This window comes from Triturus cristatus, chromosome 4_2 (assembly GCF_964204655.1).
Source record: "Triturus cristatus chromosome 4_2, aTriCri1.1, whole genome shotgun sequence".
NCBI classification, from domain to species: domain Eukaryota; kingdom Metazoa; phylum Chordata; class Amphibia; order Caudata; family Salamandridae; genus Triturus; species Triturus cristatus.
The window spans coordinates 679,170,115-679,188,759 of NC_140586.1; the positions used below are offsets into that span (position 1 = coordinate 679,170,115).

The 18,645-nt window shown below is 44.9% G+C and overlaps 1 protein-coding gene across 1 annotated transcript in view; it reads left to right on the top strand.

The window, feature by feature from the left end:
- The window catches only part of OMA1 (OMA1 zinc metallopeptidase), a 601,584-nt gene that overhangs the window by 217,067 nt on the left and 365,872 nt on the right, over positions 1 to 18,645 (top strand). Inside the window, exon 5 of the mRNA XM_085602499.1 lies at positions 11,476 to 11,583. Within this exon, the coding sequence (XP_085458625.1) occupies positions 11,476 to 11,583 (108 nt within the window). The remainder of the gene's footprint in view (positions 1 to 11,475; positions 11,584 to 18,645) is intronic.

Below are 18,645 nucleotides of genomic sequence, written 5' to 3' on the forward strand. Positions count from 1 at the left end.
GTTTTTTAGTGGTATCAAAGGTCTTGCACCCAATTTTTTGGGGAAAGTTTTTATAGCTTAGAGGCTTCTCTCCATTCCCATCTTCCTACCTTCCACCAGTTTTGGCCAAGATGAGTCTTCGTCAAAGAGAACCCCCAAATAGGGAAACGTGTCGACCACCTCCATTCTCTTTTTCTCTACATGTAGGTAGGGGGTTTTATCTCTTTTCCTGGCCCCGGCTATGATTGCAAAGGACTTGCCATGATTTACCTTTAAATCTAGAGAGTCCATAAAAGATACATAAGTATTTAGCAAACTTTGGAGTCCACTCCCTGTCCTAGCAATCAATACCACGTCATCTGCTTATGCCAGGATAGGTAACGGCTGGGAACCAAATATAGGGACATCACAAGTGGCCTTAATAAGTGCGTTTTCAATGCCATCTGTGTAAACAGAGAAGAGAAATGGGGCAAGGACACAGCCTTGCCTTACTCCTCTAGCAATTTGATTTATCATCATTGAAGTTAAGTGTCCCGGTGCACAGTTTCAAGGTTTCACAGATGCTAAGTAGCCATATTGGTGGAGTGGCCTTGGATTGGTTGTCTGTGGTCCTTCATTTTCCTGTACATCCCCCACGCTTCTCTGTTTCAGCTGATCCCAGATGCTGTGTGGCAGTAATTGGCTGCAAAACTAACTTGTGGCAACAATGAACTAACCACTCCTCCTGTTGGCTATGCTCCTCCCCCCTCAGACACCTCTCTGCCATTGGACAGAAAAGATGAACATTCAGTAATATTCTTCAGCCTCCTTAGGGATGGCTTGTCAGTGCTGCAGTTTCTAGTCACCTCTTCTAGTAACATCTTAGTGGGAGTCGGGAGGGCGAGCAGCCAACCCTGAAGCTTGCCCACAACATCTCTATCAACTCTCCTATATCTCCTTTATCAGTAGTAACACCACATGCCGCATTACCCCACTAGGGTCAGCCAGTCCCACTCAAACCTTGTCCTCATCTCATGAATCATGTTCCAGGATGACATTTTGATTTTCTGGAGGGTGCCAAAAGCAGCATATTCCCACTATCAAAAGGACTAAGCTGCTTCCCAGTCTCCAACACAGCTCACGGAGGCATCTGATTGTCTCTCCCACACCGCTACATACGTCCTGTCAAGCGTTCCTGATCGACGCTAGCACTAACAGCCTCTCTGCTCACACTGATTTTGAGGTGAAGCCTCTGAATATACCCTACTTCTTTGGTGTCTTCCTTCTCCAAAACATCTGAAGAGGCCAAACCATTCCAATAGAAATTATAGTATTACTTTTAGGCATGAAAAAATGTAGAAATTTACTAGTACTGAAGAAACTCTCCAGGCAAAATCCACCCTGTCTACATTAGGTCATACTTTCCCAATATTTATGTTGGTAGACACCTGGGCACCCAGCTAGCCACTTGACTAGGGCCTCCAGTTCCTCCTTGTCCCAGCCTGATACAGTGACACTGGCAAAGCCCAGGTTTTCACGCCCGGATTTTCCTGACTGGGTTTTCCCACAACACTGTTCGTCCCACTGACAGAAGCCCCGCCCACCCCAGGACCTACTTAATGTAGGCTGCAGGCACGCCTAAGGCAGGCCCTTCTGCACCAATTCGCGCCTGGACTGCGCCCAGCGCCATAAACCCTGGGCCTCCCACCCCGCAGATACACTATCGCCGAGCTCTGTACCCTCAACCCTGGACACTGTAACAAACACTGCCACCACCCTAACCACCGCTCCATGGTAGGACCTTTAACCTGCAACCACTGCCCCTTCACCTGCCACAGCGCACACACCAGCCCACCCTCTAGCCCACACCGAGCACACTTCAGACACCACTTGAACAAAAACACCAACTTGCATGCGCCCTTCGCAATACATGCACATTATGCATACACACAACCGAGATGTGGGACCTCATCTACACCCTCACAACCGACGTCCTCTTCCTTAATGAGACCAAGCTCAACCCCATTACCGCACCCGACATCGCCACCACAATACCCGAAGGATGCAAGATCACCCACTGCAAATGCATCAACAAACCTGGCAGAGGGCTCACTATCATACACAAGGAATCCATCCAGTGCTCCACCACAAATGATGACCTCACCCTAAGCCATGGAACACCTCATCTTCTAATTCCAAACAGATAGCCAAGCCACCATCAGGGGCACCCTTGCCTACCGTCCTTCGGTACTATGTGCAGCCTTCTGCAACTTCTTTGCCCCCCTTGTCAGAGACCATATTTTCCTTGGCGACCTCGAGTTCCATCTCAACAACTGTTGGACCTGGTCCTTTTTGTAGGGTTATCCCCAAACCTTTTGCTTTCTTCCTCCTATTCTTTCTGACCTTTTTATGTTGGCTCTAGGCCTCTGGACACTTTATCACTGCTAAAGTGTATATGCTCTCTGTAAATTGTAATGGTGATTGGGTTATCCATGATAGGCATATTTGAATTACTGGTAAGACCCTAGTAAAGTGCACAGTGTATGCCCATGACCTGTAAATCAAATGCTACTAGTGGGCCTGCAGAACTGGTTGCGCAACCCAAATGAGTAGCCTTCTACCCATGTCTCAGACCTGCCACTGCAGTGTCTGTGTGTGCAGGTTTAAACTGCCATGTCGACCTGGCAAGTGCACCCACTTGTCAGGCCCAAGCCTTCCCTTTTGCTACATGTAAGCCATCCCTAAAGTAGGCCCAAGGTAGCTCCACGGGCATGGTGCAGTGTATTTTAAATGTAGGAATTGTACTGGTGAATTTTACATGTCCTGATAGTGAAATATTGATAATTCAGTTTTTCACTTGCTGTTGACTCACCCTCTAATTAACCCTCCGATAATCCCACCCTCCATCTTTCATAAGAAACTCAAAATCATACTCCTCACATCAACTAAACAAATATAGGCTGAAATCAAATGTGGAAAAAATGTGGGAAAAAACCACCCTAGCTTCACCTGATGTGCCAGACTCAAATGAAAGCTCCTTCCATATAGTGCACGAATCACCCTTAACAAATACGAAAATCCAACCCGCAAACCCCTTTCCCAACGAAAATCCTGGTGTTTAACTGCCCTTCCCATGGGACATAAAGCGAGACTGTAAGCAACTACCTTAAACGCCGCGGGGGGCAACACTCCTCCACACACTCTTGGACTGCCGTAAGAGTGTGTACGCTCATGTTCACGTGTAACTGCTAAACCCTCCCACCTGAAAACAGTCTGTATTTATAACCACTCAACGAAGCGTAACACTGACCCCATGATCCAGTCCCAATTTTTTCTAACAACTTAAAAGAATATGATCCAGACCCTCTCAATGTAAATGCGAACACCTGCAGAGAAAAAAGAGAAGAGAAATCTAATCCTTTCCACCCACAAGTATTTGTACCCAGCATATTTTATCCTCACCCACCAATCATCATACTTTAATCAGTGTATTATAACACACAAAAACAACGCATCAAAATATCCAAAAAATCAGCAAGTATTACATTGCACAGTTAATAAGAGACTCGCAAGTGTAAACATAAGTTAAATGTCCTTAATAGCAAATGTCACAATCCATTTTAGTGTTTGTTATGCCTAGCCAATAGAGGTCCCTTCTGAATCTTCACCGTGCTCACGCTGTCTTCGTAATGATATTTCATTGACTTCCTTAGTAATCTTCATATTTATTCTCCTCATCATCAACAGGGTGCAAACGTGCGTCGGGACAGACTATTGCAAGCAAGTATTTATTGTGAGCAGAATGCACTCCTTTCCTTATTAATTCTTGTTCTGACTCAATGATTGCGCTCGAAACGGAGACCGTGATCTATCCTGAAATCACGGCCATACGATAAGTGGTCCAAAAAAGGCACATGCCTGGTGTGTCTCTCAGTCGCACTGCGAAATCTAGGAACTGATCCTCTCAGTAAACAAATTCACTAGCCACACTCCAGTTTAACTCCAAAATGCGAACCAATGTTTAATCAGAAACTCATCCAAAACGTAATCCTTAAATCGTAATCACAATGAGGACAGCGTGGTGTCGCTGAAATTCTTTATTTCGTATATTCAACAACTGCCTTCTGCGTGCCCATCCGAGCTTCAACATAGACATGTAGAGGTGACCAGTTCTTACTGAGTGCCCTGGCGTAGTTCCACCCAATGCGTTTGGAGCTGTTTTTAGCTCTTCCTCAGGGGTAACTGAAACGATAACATCAGAGACAACTAAACCATCTATTCAAGAATACGTTTGATATTTCATATGCGTACACTTGCTGTTGACTCACCCTCTAATTAACCCTCCGCTAATCCCACCCTCCCTCTTTCATAAGAAACTCAAAAGCATATTCCCCACATCAACTAAACAAATATAAGAAGAAATCAAATGTGGAAAAAATGTGGGAAAAAAACACCCTAGCTACACCTGATGTGCCAGACTGAAATGAAAGCTCCTTCCATATAGTGCATCAATCACCCTTAACAAATTCGAAAATCCAACCCACAAACCCCTTTCCCAACCAAAATCCTGATGTTTAACTACCCTTCCCATGAGACATAAAGCGAGACTGTAAGCAACTACCTTAAACGTCGCAGACGAGAACAGTCCTCCACACACTCTTGGGACTGCCGTAAGAGTGTGTACGCTCATGTTCATGTGTAACCGCTAAACCCTCCCTCCTCAAAAACAGTCTGTATTTATAACCACTCAACAAGGCGTAACACTGACCCCCTGATCCAGTCCCAATTTTTTCTAACAACTTAAAAGAATACGATCCAAACCCTCTCAATGTAAATGCGAACACCTGCGGAGAAAAAAGAGAAGACTAGAAAACTAATCCTTTCCACCCACAAGTATTTGTACCCAGCATATTTTATCATCACCCACCAACCATCATACTTTAATCAGTGTATTATAACACACAAAAACAACGCACAGAATGAAAAAAGGCTTCCATTTTTCCACTTTTAAAGAAATAATCCCTTGATCTGGCTGAAGAAAAGCACTACCCCATATTTCGAGACTTCCTTTTCTAGCCAAAGTGCTAGAAAGACATCTCAACGTCTGTTTTACTAGGTTTTTGGATCAATCTGACATCTTGGAACAAACTGACATCCTGGATAAATCCCAAAGTGGCTTTAGAAAAGCCCATAGTACGGTCGCAGACTGTGCTAGTCACAGAATCCGGGAATGTTAGGGAAATCCTTGATCATGGAGACAGGGCTACAGTGGTCCTTTTGGATCTATTGCAGCCTTCGATACAGTAAGCCACGCAATTCTGAAACAGCCTTTACTAGACCTAAGTGTCCAAGGCTCTGCTTTCAAGCTTCTTTGTACCTTCTTGGATGAAAGGGAGCAAACTGTAAGTGTGGAAGACTTTTGGTCAAAATCTTTCTCCTTACCTTGTGAAGTCGAGCAGGGCTCCTTGCTAAGTTCAACCTTATTCAATATCTATGTGGCCTCTCTGATAGGACTGATAAGGTCACACAGTTTTTCTACAGTATCTTATGCGGACGACTCTCAAATTATCGTTCGCATAAACAACAACACAAAACATATTTTATTGGCATTTAAGTTATTGACAGTGTTACATATTCATTTTTAGGTCTCGCTGAGCCCAGCGCATGCGCTAACTCGGAGAGACATTTTGGAGGTGAGTTTTCAAAGTGCTGCTGGCTGGCTTAGCGCTTGCGTTCACGCGACCGTGCACGCACGAACCGCTTGCCTTCAGCAGCACTTTGAAAACTCGTGCATCATCGCGATCACTTTCGCTTTCAGAGCGATCGCGATGATGCACGCTTTCAATGCTTGTTGTGATTATGTTCACGTCCGTTGTTCGGGCAATTATTAAGCGTGCACGGCTGTCTTGCTATCCTTCCCTGTCTATAAAACAAGTAGAACTACACAGAAAGGAAACATAAAACATGCCGAGCCCACGAAAAGATATAAAAGACACCCACCACTCGTCCACTCTAAAAACGAACAAACACTAATTTAGAAATTAGAACGCCGATGGGCTAAACCCAACCTGTGTGATCCAACCAGCCAATACCGAGTTGCGGAAGTAGAATCTGATTGGAGCACTTGCTTGACTCGTGCCCTTATTGGATGACTTTTCAGCACCATCATCAGTTTATTAGATTCCTCTGTATTATGCCCATTGTTTGCTACCATAGGTGTAAAAAACTGAAATTACACTTCCGCCAACGGACAAAATTACCAATAAATCTGGGTAGAAAGGTACATATTAGATCTTAATCCGAATTTTAAAAAATGCAAGGTTGCGGTGTGGGTCTGAACATGCGTGAGAGAGCAGTGTTTTTCTTCTGAGCATGGGCTGTCATTTCTCAGCTAACGGGTTCTAAGACACTTAGACAAAGCGCATTTGACAGCTCACGGAGCTGTGTTTCCGATGGGGTTTTATTATTTAGTTTTTCACTGTCGCGCTTTCTGCACTCACACAACTGCGCTCTTGTGGGTCTGTCATTTGCCGCCGAGGTACAGCTAGGAAACTAAAATATTCAGCAGAGTTATTACGATGAAAGTCAGAAAAGAAACATTTCAGCAGAAGGTGAGTAAACATGTGCCAGAAACTTGTGGGTTTACCAGAAGAAATTCGCAGTACAATGGGAGTGATTGTAGAACTATTTGCAGCGTTACTATTCATGGTTTGTTGACAACTGAGTGTCATGTGTCTTAGTGTTATTAAGTTGAGAGGTTGTGGTGTTATGGCCAGAGTTGACCACTTAAGAACTAGGAAACCAGGTTCCGGGTTAGCTCAACATCTTGTGATTGCGGGCAAATCACTTCATATTTGTGCCGAAAAAAATTAATCTGATCTTGTGTAATGTAACGGGTTTTCATTTAAAGCGCCCCAACGCGGTTGGGTCGAGTTTGCGCTATATGAAACTGCTAAATTAATTTTTTTTAAACGTGGAAGTTGCAAACGGAATTCTCCTGCAAGTGGGTGATTGGGTACCTATAAAGAACATAAGAAAGGTAAAACAAGCATTGGCTTAGCCAATAGGTCTCGCCTTTGGGACCTTTTAAGTGTTTAGCCATGCAACAGTTAATGTTGTTGCACCAAGGATATTGTGCTGCATAACTAAATACTTATAAGGTCCCAAAAGCGAGACCTATTGGCTATGCCAATGCTTGTTGTCATTGCTTTTGGTATATTGCAAGAAACACTTATGTACAGAGATATTTGCGTATTTCACACACATCTAATACCCGCACCTACCTCAGGAATCTCTTATAAAGTGCAGTGATGTTTCCTGGTTTCATCTATGGTCTACAGTTTATATTTGCGTGCAATTGCTTTCTTGTATTTAATCAACCCACCTTTTGGGGATGTCCACAGGAATACCTTCTGTTTCGTGTTTAATAATACTAAGATTAACCAAACAACCATGAACTTGCAGAGGGGCAGTCAGTACTGTAGCTCAAGTGTTCAGTCTGGAGGAATGGCTTACACATGGGTAGGGGGGGACTGGGGTTACATTTATGGTGTCCTGTTGAGCCTATGCTTAGCTCACCAAGTCACACCTATTCCTGTTAATGCATTTTAATACATGGGGGAGGGAGGCGAAATTGCAGGTGAGAATGCGCCGTAGTTCTTTCCCTTTAGCTATCGCCCCATTCGCCTTTCACATGTCCAGGGGCTGTTACCTTCCCAACCTATAGCCATCTTTGTGGGTGATCATGCCCACTGTGTGTTCTTTAGGTCATGTCAGTGTCTCTACCCAGTGGTTCATCCCGGTCTACAGTCTCATCCTCATAATGTGGCTTCTCGTTTCAACAAATGAATGAGTGCTATTCTGCACTGTATGAGCACCCATTGCCTAAAATTAAACTCGGGAAAGACTGAGGTTCTCCTTTTTAGGCGGGACACCTCTTTTTGGGAGGCAATGAAGCCCACTCTCAGGGGTACGGATATTGCCTTTTGTACTGTGAAACGTCGACAGCGGCGCGACAAATTGTTGCAGATTGAGGCCCAGCTGCTCGATCTGAAGCACGCAGGTAGGGACACGGAGGGACGTATTGTGCAAAGACACCTGTTGAATGTACAACAGACATACGCCAGGGAACTCCTGGATGAGGCCTGGCTTTACTGGCTCACCACCCTTAGCCGGGTGTACCAGTGGGGAGACAAATCTAGTGCCTTGCTGCATCATCTGTGTCAACCGACGCTGCACCCTCAGACGCTCCCATGCATAAGACGGGATGGTTCCTACAGACCCGTTCATCATTGCTGATTGCTTTGCCTTGTTTTTCACAGACTTGTATGCTCCCCATGAAGTTCTCCCTTCGGAACTTGTTCAGAAGTTCATCAGCGATTTTCCCCCTCTGGCCATATCTGACGCGCTGGATGCACCTTTGTCAGTAGAAGATCTACTAACTGCATTGCTTGATATGTGGGCGGGAAAGGCGCCGGGCCCGAATGGCTTCCCCTGCAAATTTTTCCCCAAATATCACCCGCAACTGTTAAAACCTTACCTGGCAGCTCTTGAGGGTTCTGCAGAGGGTGGTGGTCTCCCACCGGATTGGTGGCACGCAGAAATTGTTGTATTCTTAAAGCCGGGTTGCCCTCCGGAACAATTCTCTTCCTACTGCCCGATCTCTTTGCTCAATGTGGAAGCCAAACTGTTGGCCAAGGTGATCGCCAACCGCCTGGTTCGCGGCTTGGATTCTAATAGACGCGCAGATACGCAGTTTCGAATGGGCACCGGGAGTCTCCGATCGCATAGCACTCTATGCGGATGACATTTTGTTTTTTCTCACAAATCTCGTCCGGACTGGTCCGCGCCTTCTTCGCATTATGCAGATCTTTGGCGAGACCTCCGGCCTCTACATGAACCGGAGAAAATCTTTTTTTTGGCCATTGCGGGGCGGGGATCGGTTGGGCCACTGGTTGCGAGAGGTATTGGTGGTCCCGGACAGCTATAAGTATTTGGGCGTCTTTCTCTCGGCATCTCAGACTTTGGCATGGACTGAGAACCTTGCTCCCCTGTGGGTACAGGTGAGTGACCAGACGCACGTGTGGTCTCACATGCCCCTGTCTCTCTTTGGCAGGTCCGCTATTATCAAAATGGTTTCCCTACCTCGTCTTCTTTACCAATTGCAAAATCACCCCTATCCAATCAAGCCTACGTGGTTTCGTCAATTAAACTCTATTCTTGCCCGTTTTCTCTTGGGGAGGTGGAGCATCGCAAGTAGCGCTGAGGACCTGCTTCCAATCCACCTACTCGGGTGGAGTGGCCACCCCGGACGTCCATGCGTACTACATGGCCTCACATCTCCTCGTCCTCAATGACTGGTGGTATGGCGACCGTGGAGACCTGGTGTATGCTATGGAGCATTGCATGCTGGGAGACAATACTCTATACATGGGTCTCTATTCAGCTGCGCTGCTTAAGGGGCTACCACCATGATCTTCAGGATCTGGAAGTAAGCGCTCCACCAGATGGGTTGGTGGGGGAGACTCACCAGAGAAACTCCATTGTGGAATAATGGCCAGCTACCACAGCTGGCGCGCTTGCCCGGCTTTCGGGGTTGTGGAGCCATTGGGATAGACACGGTGGGAGCAGTTGTACGTGGCTGCACCCTCAAGTCCTTTCTTGACATACAATTGGAGTATGATATGCTCGGCACACAATTCTACCGCTACCTTCAATTCAGGCATGCTTTTACCCCATGCATATCCTGTTTAACGGAGATGCCCGAATTTACCCCGTTGAGGCAAAAGTCTTTATGTCCAAATTGAGATACCATAAGATAACCAAAATATACCGTACACTTATCAATAACACACCTACCACCTTACATAAAACTAGAGAGGCATGGCAGCAGGATCCGGGTCCCCTGGAGGAAGACGACCCTGGAGTCCCCGCGCAGTGCAGCAATCACGGCCCACCTGCGTCTTATCCAATTTAAGTATCTACATGAAGCCTATTATGCCAGACACAGACTGTGGCGTGCTGGGCTAATTGCATCCCCACATTGTTTACGGTGTGGGTCTATGGAGGGTACTTTCCTGCATACCGTGTGGTCCTGCCCTACACTGTCGCGGTTCTGGAGGTGGGTGTTTGTATGTCTTTCTGAGGTTTTGGGGCGGGATGTTCCTCCCTCTTCGAGGCTGGCCATGCTACATATTACAGAGGGTCTGGGTGGCAACAGGTATAAGTGCCACCTCTTATTTCTGGGCCTCACATTGGCGAAAAAAGACTTTTTCAGAGCCTGGAAAGATGAATCCCCACCGTTGATCGGGGTTAGGGAAAAGGGGTCTGGACTTTTGTATGGGCCTGGAAATCCCGGTCTTTGAAGCAAGGGGGTGCCCTCAGAAGCACTACAAGATCTGGAAAAGGTGGGCTGACCCCCCCACCCCCGCCTGATGCTGAAGAACCATTGTTATGAATCCAGCGGACTGGAATATGCATAGTGCACATATTGGATGTGGCTACGGGTGGCAAGGGCTCACCCTATATATGAGACGTCTCTCTTTGTCAAACAAAGGCAATGTGGCGCAGTTTATTTTTTGTATGACTGATATCATGTCATTGCTGAAAATGTTGATATCCATAATTGTTATCTTCTATGTGTATTTTCGGTGCCCTGCGAGGCATTCTCTCTGTCTTTACTATCAACAATAAAATTATGTTGTGAAAAAAAAAGATTGGTCTTATGACATATATTTTCTCTAGCTCTGATGAAGTTTCTGGGTACACCTGAGTGACGAAACTCATGTTGCCTGGGATTGAAAACCTTTTACGGCAAATCTGGAATGAAAAGATTGAGGTTGTGCAAGTAATTTTAAGTACTGTAATGGTTATAGTGGTGCACGAGCATCCGCTTGTATTAGATATAAAGGCTTGGTCACAACTACTGATTCACAAAACCTGAAACGCTGCCACCACCCCTTTACTTGCTAAACTGATAATAGTAATGTTAGTCCACTATCAAGCAAATGAGGGCACACTTTGTGCACCCTTCTAGGTCCAGGACCTAACCCATGTCAAGGGACACACCTAGGTTTTCATGCACACACTAGATAATTGTAAGGCTTTGGCCAAAATCAGAAACCAGGATGCCAGACGCTTGCATTTGGGCATTCAGGGAAGAGGAGCAAGTCTATACACCATGCAGGAGATATATCCGGCCCCAAAACACCCTATTTCTTAAAAGAAGTGATTACTCGGGTATTATGCAAACTCTTGTACGCCTTTATGTTTGATACATACTGTCTGAATGGTGGACATCCCTCCTAAAATGCTAATTTGGAGGTGATGGATTGCGCACCTTAATGAGGATCCATATTACTGGCAGCTTCAATTTCCCGTATAATCTTCAAAAATATGTTTTTTGGTTACTGTAGTTTATAAGGTCGAGAAGTAGATAAAAGTATTTCAGATAGAATCTGTACTCAAAGCGGCAACAATTATTATCTGGTCATTAAGTGTATATATTTTGTCTTCTAGAATGGTCAAATCTTTGTTTATACTGGTCTGCTTGAAGCGGTGGAAGATACTCACCAGTTATCATTTATGTTGGGGCATGAAATAGCTCACGTTCTTCTTGAACACACAGTAAGTACTTTGTAATCAACAAAGGGGAGCGTGTGTGTACTCTCAATAGGTCATAATATAAAATGTTGTCGTCCATTCAACTTGTGCAGCATTGTAATACATTCGTATTTAACCCATTTACTATTCTTTTCTCAGTGTAATTTAATTCAGAAATAAGAATGGAATCTGAAAAAGTGAAACTTGATAACCTTGTCAAATACAGAAATACAGAAAATGTTTGATGATGCATAGTGGGCAGTAAGCATCATAGACAAGCGCTAGGGGCTTCTGCTCAGTTGTTGAAGTAGGGTGACAAGGAGGCTCGGATTTTCTGGGATAGTCCCCATTTGTTATCATCTATCTGGCAGATTTCACTACATTCCAGGCACATGTACCAGTTTTTAGAGAGGGTCGCCTGAACACAGAGGGAGACACGTTTTTATGTGGTCCAATGCACTATTAGCTACCAGCCTACACGGTTTATGTTTTTCAAAATCTGAAGTTTTAGGAATGTTGAGTTCTCTTGGCAGCAGATCCCGCGCTGTGAGGTATGCCAGTGCTCTTTAGCACAAAAACTAATGTCCTTTCCTTGTGCTGTCCAAAACTCTTAACTCATCCGACTTGTACGATCTTACAAACGCTCACCTGCCTGTCGCTCTGTTTCATACAGTGTAAATGTCAGAAGCTACTATTTTCTACTTTTTGGAAATCAATTTACGACCTTCTATGAGAAAAAAACTGAGTTTGCTTTGTGGGCATTCAAACTCTTGACCTTTCTCAAGACACAAATGTCCTACCCAGTGAGCTATTCTCCAGAATGAAGATCATAGTTTCACAACTGGGAGAAGAGTAAAGCAGTGATTTAAATGTAAATCCAGAAGTGCTGATATTCATACTAGCCCAGTACCTGCTTGATACTGAGAAGTTTACAAAAATATGGAACCTGGCCACCAGTTTGCAAGACTGCTATTTATTCCATAAGACTAAGGTGCAGCGCATTTAGTCACTGTACCTTACTTAATCACTTGAAAATATTTTTAAACAATTTATGTAACCATTTTACTTTTCAAAGAAGCATTCAAAAGATACATTCTTCATTTTGCAGATAAAAATAAAACAAACATGTGAACAATATTGTGAAAGTGCAACAAATAACGTTTAAAAATGTGTACATAACATTACAAATCTTGTGTACTTGACATTGCAAAATAATGACACCAGTCAGTATTTATGATACATAAGCTCTCTCTAACTGAAGACCTTATGCTTCGCTACTAATTTGAGGTGAGCTGTCTATGGGGAAAAAAGGAGTTTGGGGGTCTCTCCTAGGGCATGTTTATACTGGCAACCCTCTCGAGAGTCCTATTTAATTACACAATCCCTCATAGATAAAAAAGGAAAAGGCCGACACGTTTCCAATCCCCATGTGACATTGGGAATGATCGTCAGGGCTGAACCACGGTGTAATCTGAAAATTAAAAAAGGAGGGAAATTTTTAGGATCTTTAACAAACTTCTCTTCTACATTTTCTTAGTGCATAGAAAATAAAGTACCTGTACTTTAGAAGCGGTTATCCAATTGATTTAACTGGCTTTTCCTTCAAAAAAGCCTAGGGTTTTCAGGTACCTATGGAATAATGATTGCAGATGTAAGCTATCAAGTTCTGCAACCTCTGAAAGTAGTTGGATTAATAGTTCAAGTATGCTTAAATTGCTTACTTGGGCAACTGAATGTTCTCATAGAGTTTGTCCAGGTGGGATGCAGCGTTCTCAAATTAAAACGTTTTGGACCTCCTATTCACTCTGTGCCTGTAAAACACATTTACAATGGTTGCTGGTGTTAAACCTAAGCACCTGTGTGAATGTCGAAGGAGAACAGTCTTTTATGCTTACTTGAAAAGATGTTGTTTTCTCCCTCGTGTTTCTTAAATGGATTCTCATGTGTCTATCAGTTTCAGCGCCCGTTTTCAAGCTTTCAATATCTGCATCAATGGATGAAGTAATGTTTACATCAATACAATGTTTTAATGGAGACCCGACGTGATGTGATTTATATTTCAAGCGGACTCGCGCTGAATAAATGAACGCGTGTTACTTTATTCTTTGCGTTGTCACTTGCAACATTGTATCACTGTGGTCCGTTTTAAATGCCGATCACGGGCACGTTTTGCTTTATTCTTCGCGTTGACTCTTGCAACATTGTATCACTGTCAGGGCACGAGTCGGGGTACCACGCGGGTGGACGGCATCCCCCCACTTATTTTCCAGGGTTTTCCAGGGTGGACGCCGTCCACCCTGCTCAATCAAAACGCCGTCCACCCTTCCCAAATACGCGCGCACAAAGTGAAGACCACAAACAACAATGTATTTCCGGGTGGCTGGCTGAATCCGGAAATTTCTCGGACTGCCGCCAATCATCACGCCCCATGCCCCTGCACCTACCAGGTTCACCGTTGCCAGGGTACCCACCAATAGACGCCGTGATCTTCAACCAATGGGTGGGTGGGTCTGCAACTCGGCAGTCCCGCCCTCCTGCTCCAAGCCCTTTAAATTTTCGGGCTTTCCTGCTTTGGCTCCTTTGCTTTTTCGAAGTGACCCGGAACCGGATGTTGACGTGGCTGTTCTGCCTGGCCTTGCCTGCTGCCTGACCTGCCTCCGCCTCCCGCTGCAGACTTCCCTTCACTCGATAGTAAGGGTAGCAATAATATGAATGGCGGTTGTGTTAGAGTATCAGTTGTAGTATTGTGTAATGGTTAAACAAGTAGTAATGTGTTTGTGTACTGCAGTATATAGTGTAGTGTATGTTTTTGTGTGTTGTAGGCTTCAGGTATCTGTATATTAACGGATGCAGTACACGTGGTGCTGTTTTAATATTGTTTTATTAGAGAATTTGTTTATGTAGAGCACAACTAGAGAACCATGTTAGATTCACGGCGTTAGCTCACCGACCTGTGATTCTGGGCAAATCAGTTAATATCCCCACGCCTTCCAATAGGCAATGTGTTCGTGTGACTTTTAGACACACAGAGATATTCCACCGTATGCAGCCTCAAAAGGCTTTTCCTGTAAATAGCACGGGAGCTGTACCCCCTGGACCCATCGAGCTAGTGCCACCTATAGCATTGAGTGCCATCTATAGCATTCAGAAGTTACATCTGCACAGTCACTACCGCTGTGGGACGGTTAGCTTTACAAACGGAGATACCGCAGCCTACACGCTTTATAGGTTACCCACTGACCCAATTCTCAGGTTATTCCCACTCTCTGATTTTCCGCCCACAGTTCCCCTACTTTTTGTTGCCCACTTCGACCACTGGTCTAACATTTGTGTTTGTTTGTAATTTGCAATAAATGTTTACTTCGTCATTGTTGTCAAAGTGCATTAATGTGGATTTGTGTAAACTGGGCATGCTAATATATTAATTACGGTGCCATGCTGAAAGGAAGCCAGCTTGTGAATTACTGCGCCGTTGTGGGAATTGGGTGGATATCTGCATCAGGAAGCATTGAGTCCTCACTCTTGAAATGTTTGGAAAAACATGGGTTTTGCAACCAGTTCCTTGCAGACAATTGGATAGGGGTGTGCAGTGATGGTGCCAGTGTAATGCTTGGGAGAAACTCTGGTGTTTTGGAGAGGCTATGTTGTAAATACCCTCGACTTGTAAAATGGCACTGTCTATGCCACCGGCTTGAGCTCAGTGTAGCAGACACGGTTGATACAGTGCCAGGCCTTAAGCACCTTGCATCATTTTTTGAAAAACTGTATGCTGTGTACCACCAGTCTCCCAAAAATCAGCGGGAACTTTCCGCATGTGCAAAAGAGCTAGAGATTGCGATTCTGAAAATTGGGCGAGTATTTTCAATCCGGTGGATTGCTTCTAGCAAAAGGGCAATACGAGCAGTGTGGGAGTCATACCCAGCCCTTCACCAGCATTTTGTTCAGTCCAGCTTAAGTACTTCTCGTGATGCCAAACACCGGTCTACTTTCAGTTGGCTGAATAGAATTCTGACATCTTCCGATTTTGTGCTGAATCTAGCTGGTGTTGCAGATGCGGTTCATGAAATTGGAACACTGTCGGAAGCACTTCAAAGGGATGAGGTAACTCTGCCACGAGCTTACCAGCTCATCAATCGTTCAGTAAGGGCAATTGAAAAGCTTAAGGAGTTTCCAGGGAGACACAGGAAGGAGGCTGAAAAAGCTATTGAGAGTGGCTTATTTAGAGGAGTGCCAATCAGCTGTGAGGACTCACGTGGGCAGGTCAAAATAAACCTTCCCCAGTTTTATCAAAATCTGGCAGATAACTTGCGCTCTAGGTTGTATGCACAGTCTGCAAGCAATAGGTCGGCCTCATCATCTCGGACAGATGAATTTTTAGATCTTACACCAGAGATAGATGTTATCAACCCACAGAAATGGCCATATGACATTGAGAGCCCATGGTATGAAGGTGAGGAGAAACTACAAAACCTGTGCAGGAGATTCTGTCTTAATTTCAAAGGCGTATCTGAAGGCTTCAGAGACTATATTGATAATGGTGGTAATGACATTCCAGAGAAACTGCAACCTGTTTTGAGGGCGATAAACACACTTCCTGTGACTTCAAGTGACTGCGAAAGGGGTTTCAGCACAATGAACTTGATAATGTCACCCATACGAAACTGCCTTGGTATCGGACGCCTTTCCTCATTAATGTTCATTAACCTCATGGGTCCTCCTCTGCCTCTTTGGAATCCAGTGCCATTTGTGAACAGGTGGTTGATTGCCCATCGCCATGCAGATGATACTCAATCTAGAAAGGTAGATCCTACAGCCCAGCACTATAAAAGATATGCAGACGCATGGTCGTTTTTTAATTGATAGCTTTCAATGATCTAAGCGGTCTCACAAATTTTCCATGGCCAGACATCCTGTGGCAATATAACATGTCCCATAATGTCTGCAATAACAGATGTACAGAGTATCAAGCTGAAACTGTACAGTGTGCACCTTGCATTTTTTTCTCTCATGGTCCCAGTGTATTATACTTGTCAATAAATTTAAATGTCGTGTTCTCGGTAGCGTAATACATTTTAAAGTTTTGATAATCACTATTGTAGTTTCTAGTATGTGGTTTTCTTTGGCTTTTTTCAACACAAATTCTGCTTTTGTTCATGGTCCCATGTTTTAGTATGCCTCGCTTACAGCACTTAATGGCTTGACTAATGTAGTTGTACACCAAACTTCATCCACATTTGGGCTGCTAATTCCTCCATACAGGGACCTTAAGTCACAGGCTTAAGTACCAAGCAGCTTCAATTGTTAAATCTTGCAATATATGCAAATGATGGATCTGCCTCACAAGTGATGTCACTTCCTGTTGTGATGTCACTTCCGGTTGTGATGTCACTTCCTGTCGTGATGTCACTTCCTGTCGTGGTGTCACTTCCTGCCGTGATGTCACTTCCTGTCACGCCGCCTAACTTGGAGAGTCCCCCCACTTCTTTTTTTAGGACTTGTGCCCTGATCACTGTGGTCCGTTTTAAATGCCGATCGCGGGCACGTTTTGATCGCGCTCATATTATAATGCTTGCTATGTAAAACCGTGCGTTTAGATTTATTTCTACGATGACAAACATTACATTGAAAGGCAGGATATGCTGGCACTCACTCTTTCAGTCTCTCCAGTCTTCTTCAGACGATAACTCACTCAGGAAATTCTTCGGTCAGTCGATTGCGCGTGTGCTGATACTAAGAAGTGGCAGTACTCACTCACTAAAAGCACCGAAACTCTCCTGAGAAGTGCAGGTACTTGTAGTAGACTCTTCTAATCAATGAAGACACCAAATCAGGAATATTCAAAGTGCAGGTTTATTGGAGCACAGGAACCCCATGCCAGGAGCCCCAGACACCAACGGACAGTACTCCTCACAACTGACACAGAACCCCAAATATGTCATAGTCCCACATTACACTTAAGACATGACACTTGTGGTTAGGGGAGAAGACAGACTCAAGACCCAGTATAACACATCCCCCTTCTTTAAATGACAGAACAAGGACCACGAAACAAACACAAAGGGAACCCCACACAGGACACCACACAGACCCACACACAACAACAAAACAGATGAAAGAGAAGCGACAAAGTAGCAAATAACATCGAGTGTCATAATCTTTGAGCCGCTTTGGAGAAACCACAGACCTCCTGCCTCTCCGTTTTGGCATAAGGCAACACATCACATTTATCACCTCCTATAATCTCCCCCAGAGGAGACACATTTTATCTGCCACCTTGTCTGTGTCTTCTGACTGCACATGGCCCTGAGCAGCTGCAGTGAGGGACACGGAGGGGGCTGAGAACAGATGGAGGAGAGAGATTACTTGGGAGGTGGCCCCAGTAGGACCATGAACTGACAATGCACACTGGCAATCAACTCCCCCGGTGGGGTGACTCATGTGGCTGGCTCCTTCCTGCCTGACCCTCGTAACTAGTTGGTCCACCTCTTCCCTTTTCAGCAATCAGGGGTGAGCCCCAGAATCTCTGCAGGAGATCATACTCTGCAACCATTGGAATTGCCGTCCGACTACAATGTTCGCAAAAGACAAAGATCCCAAACACCCTAGACAGGGAAAGATGGACCGATTTGCAAAAGTGATGGCCCCCCAGCTGGAGGCTGTGTAGACTGCTCAGTCCCTTCCAGACAGGACCAAACTACTTCAGGCAATATAATCCTCAAGAGGCCCTGGAGGGCAAGATAGGGAAGGTGTGCTCTGAAGTCGCACTCTTGTGTCAGAACCTATGAAAGGTATCGGTGAGCGACAGAAGCGGAGACTTGAGCCTCGTAGGTGGAAGATGTGGTAAGGGACCTCCAAAAGGGGGTGACAGAACTCTGCAGCACAAATAAAGATGTAATATGGTGCATGGAGGATGCAGAAAATAGGGCACGGAGGATCTTCGCTTCATGGGTTTTCCAGAGGGAGTGGAGGGAGCTAATGTACCCACGATTCTGGTGACTTGGGTAAAAGACATTATCTCACCTGACCATTTCTCTGCCTGTTTCGTCATAGAGTGGGTGCACCGGGAACTAAGTGCAAGGCCACCGC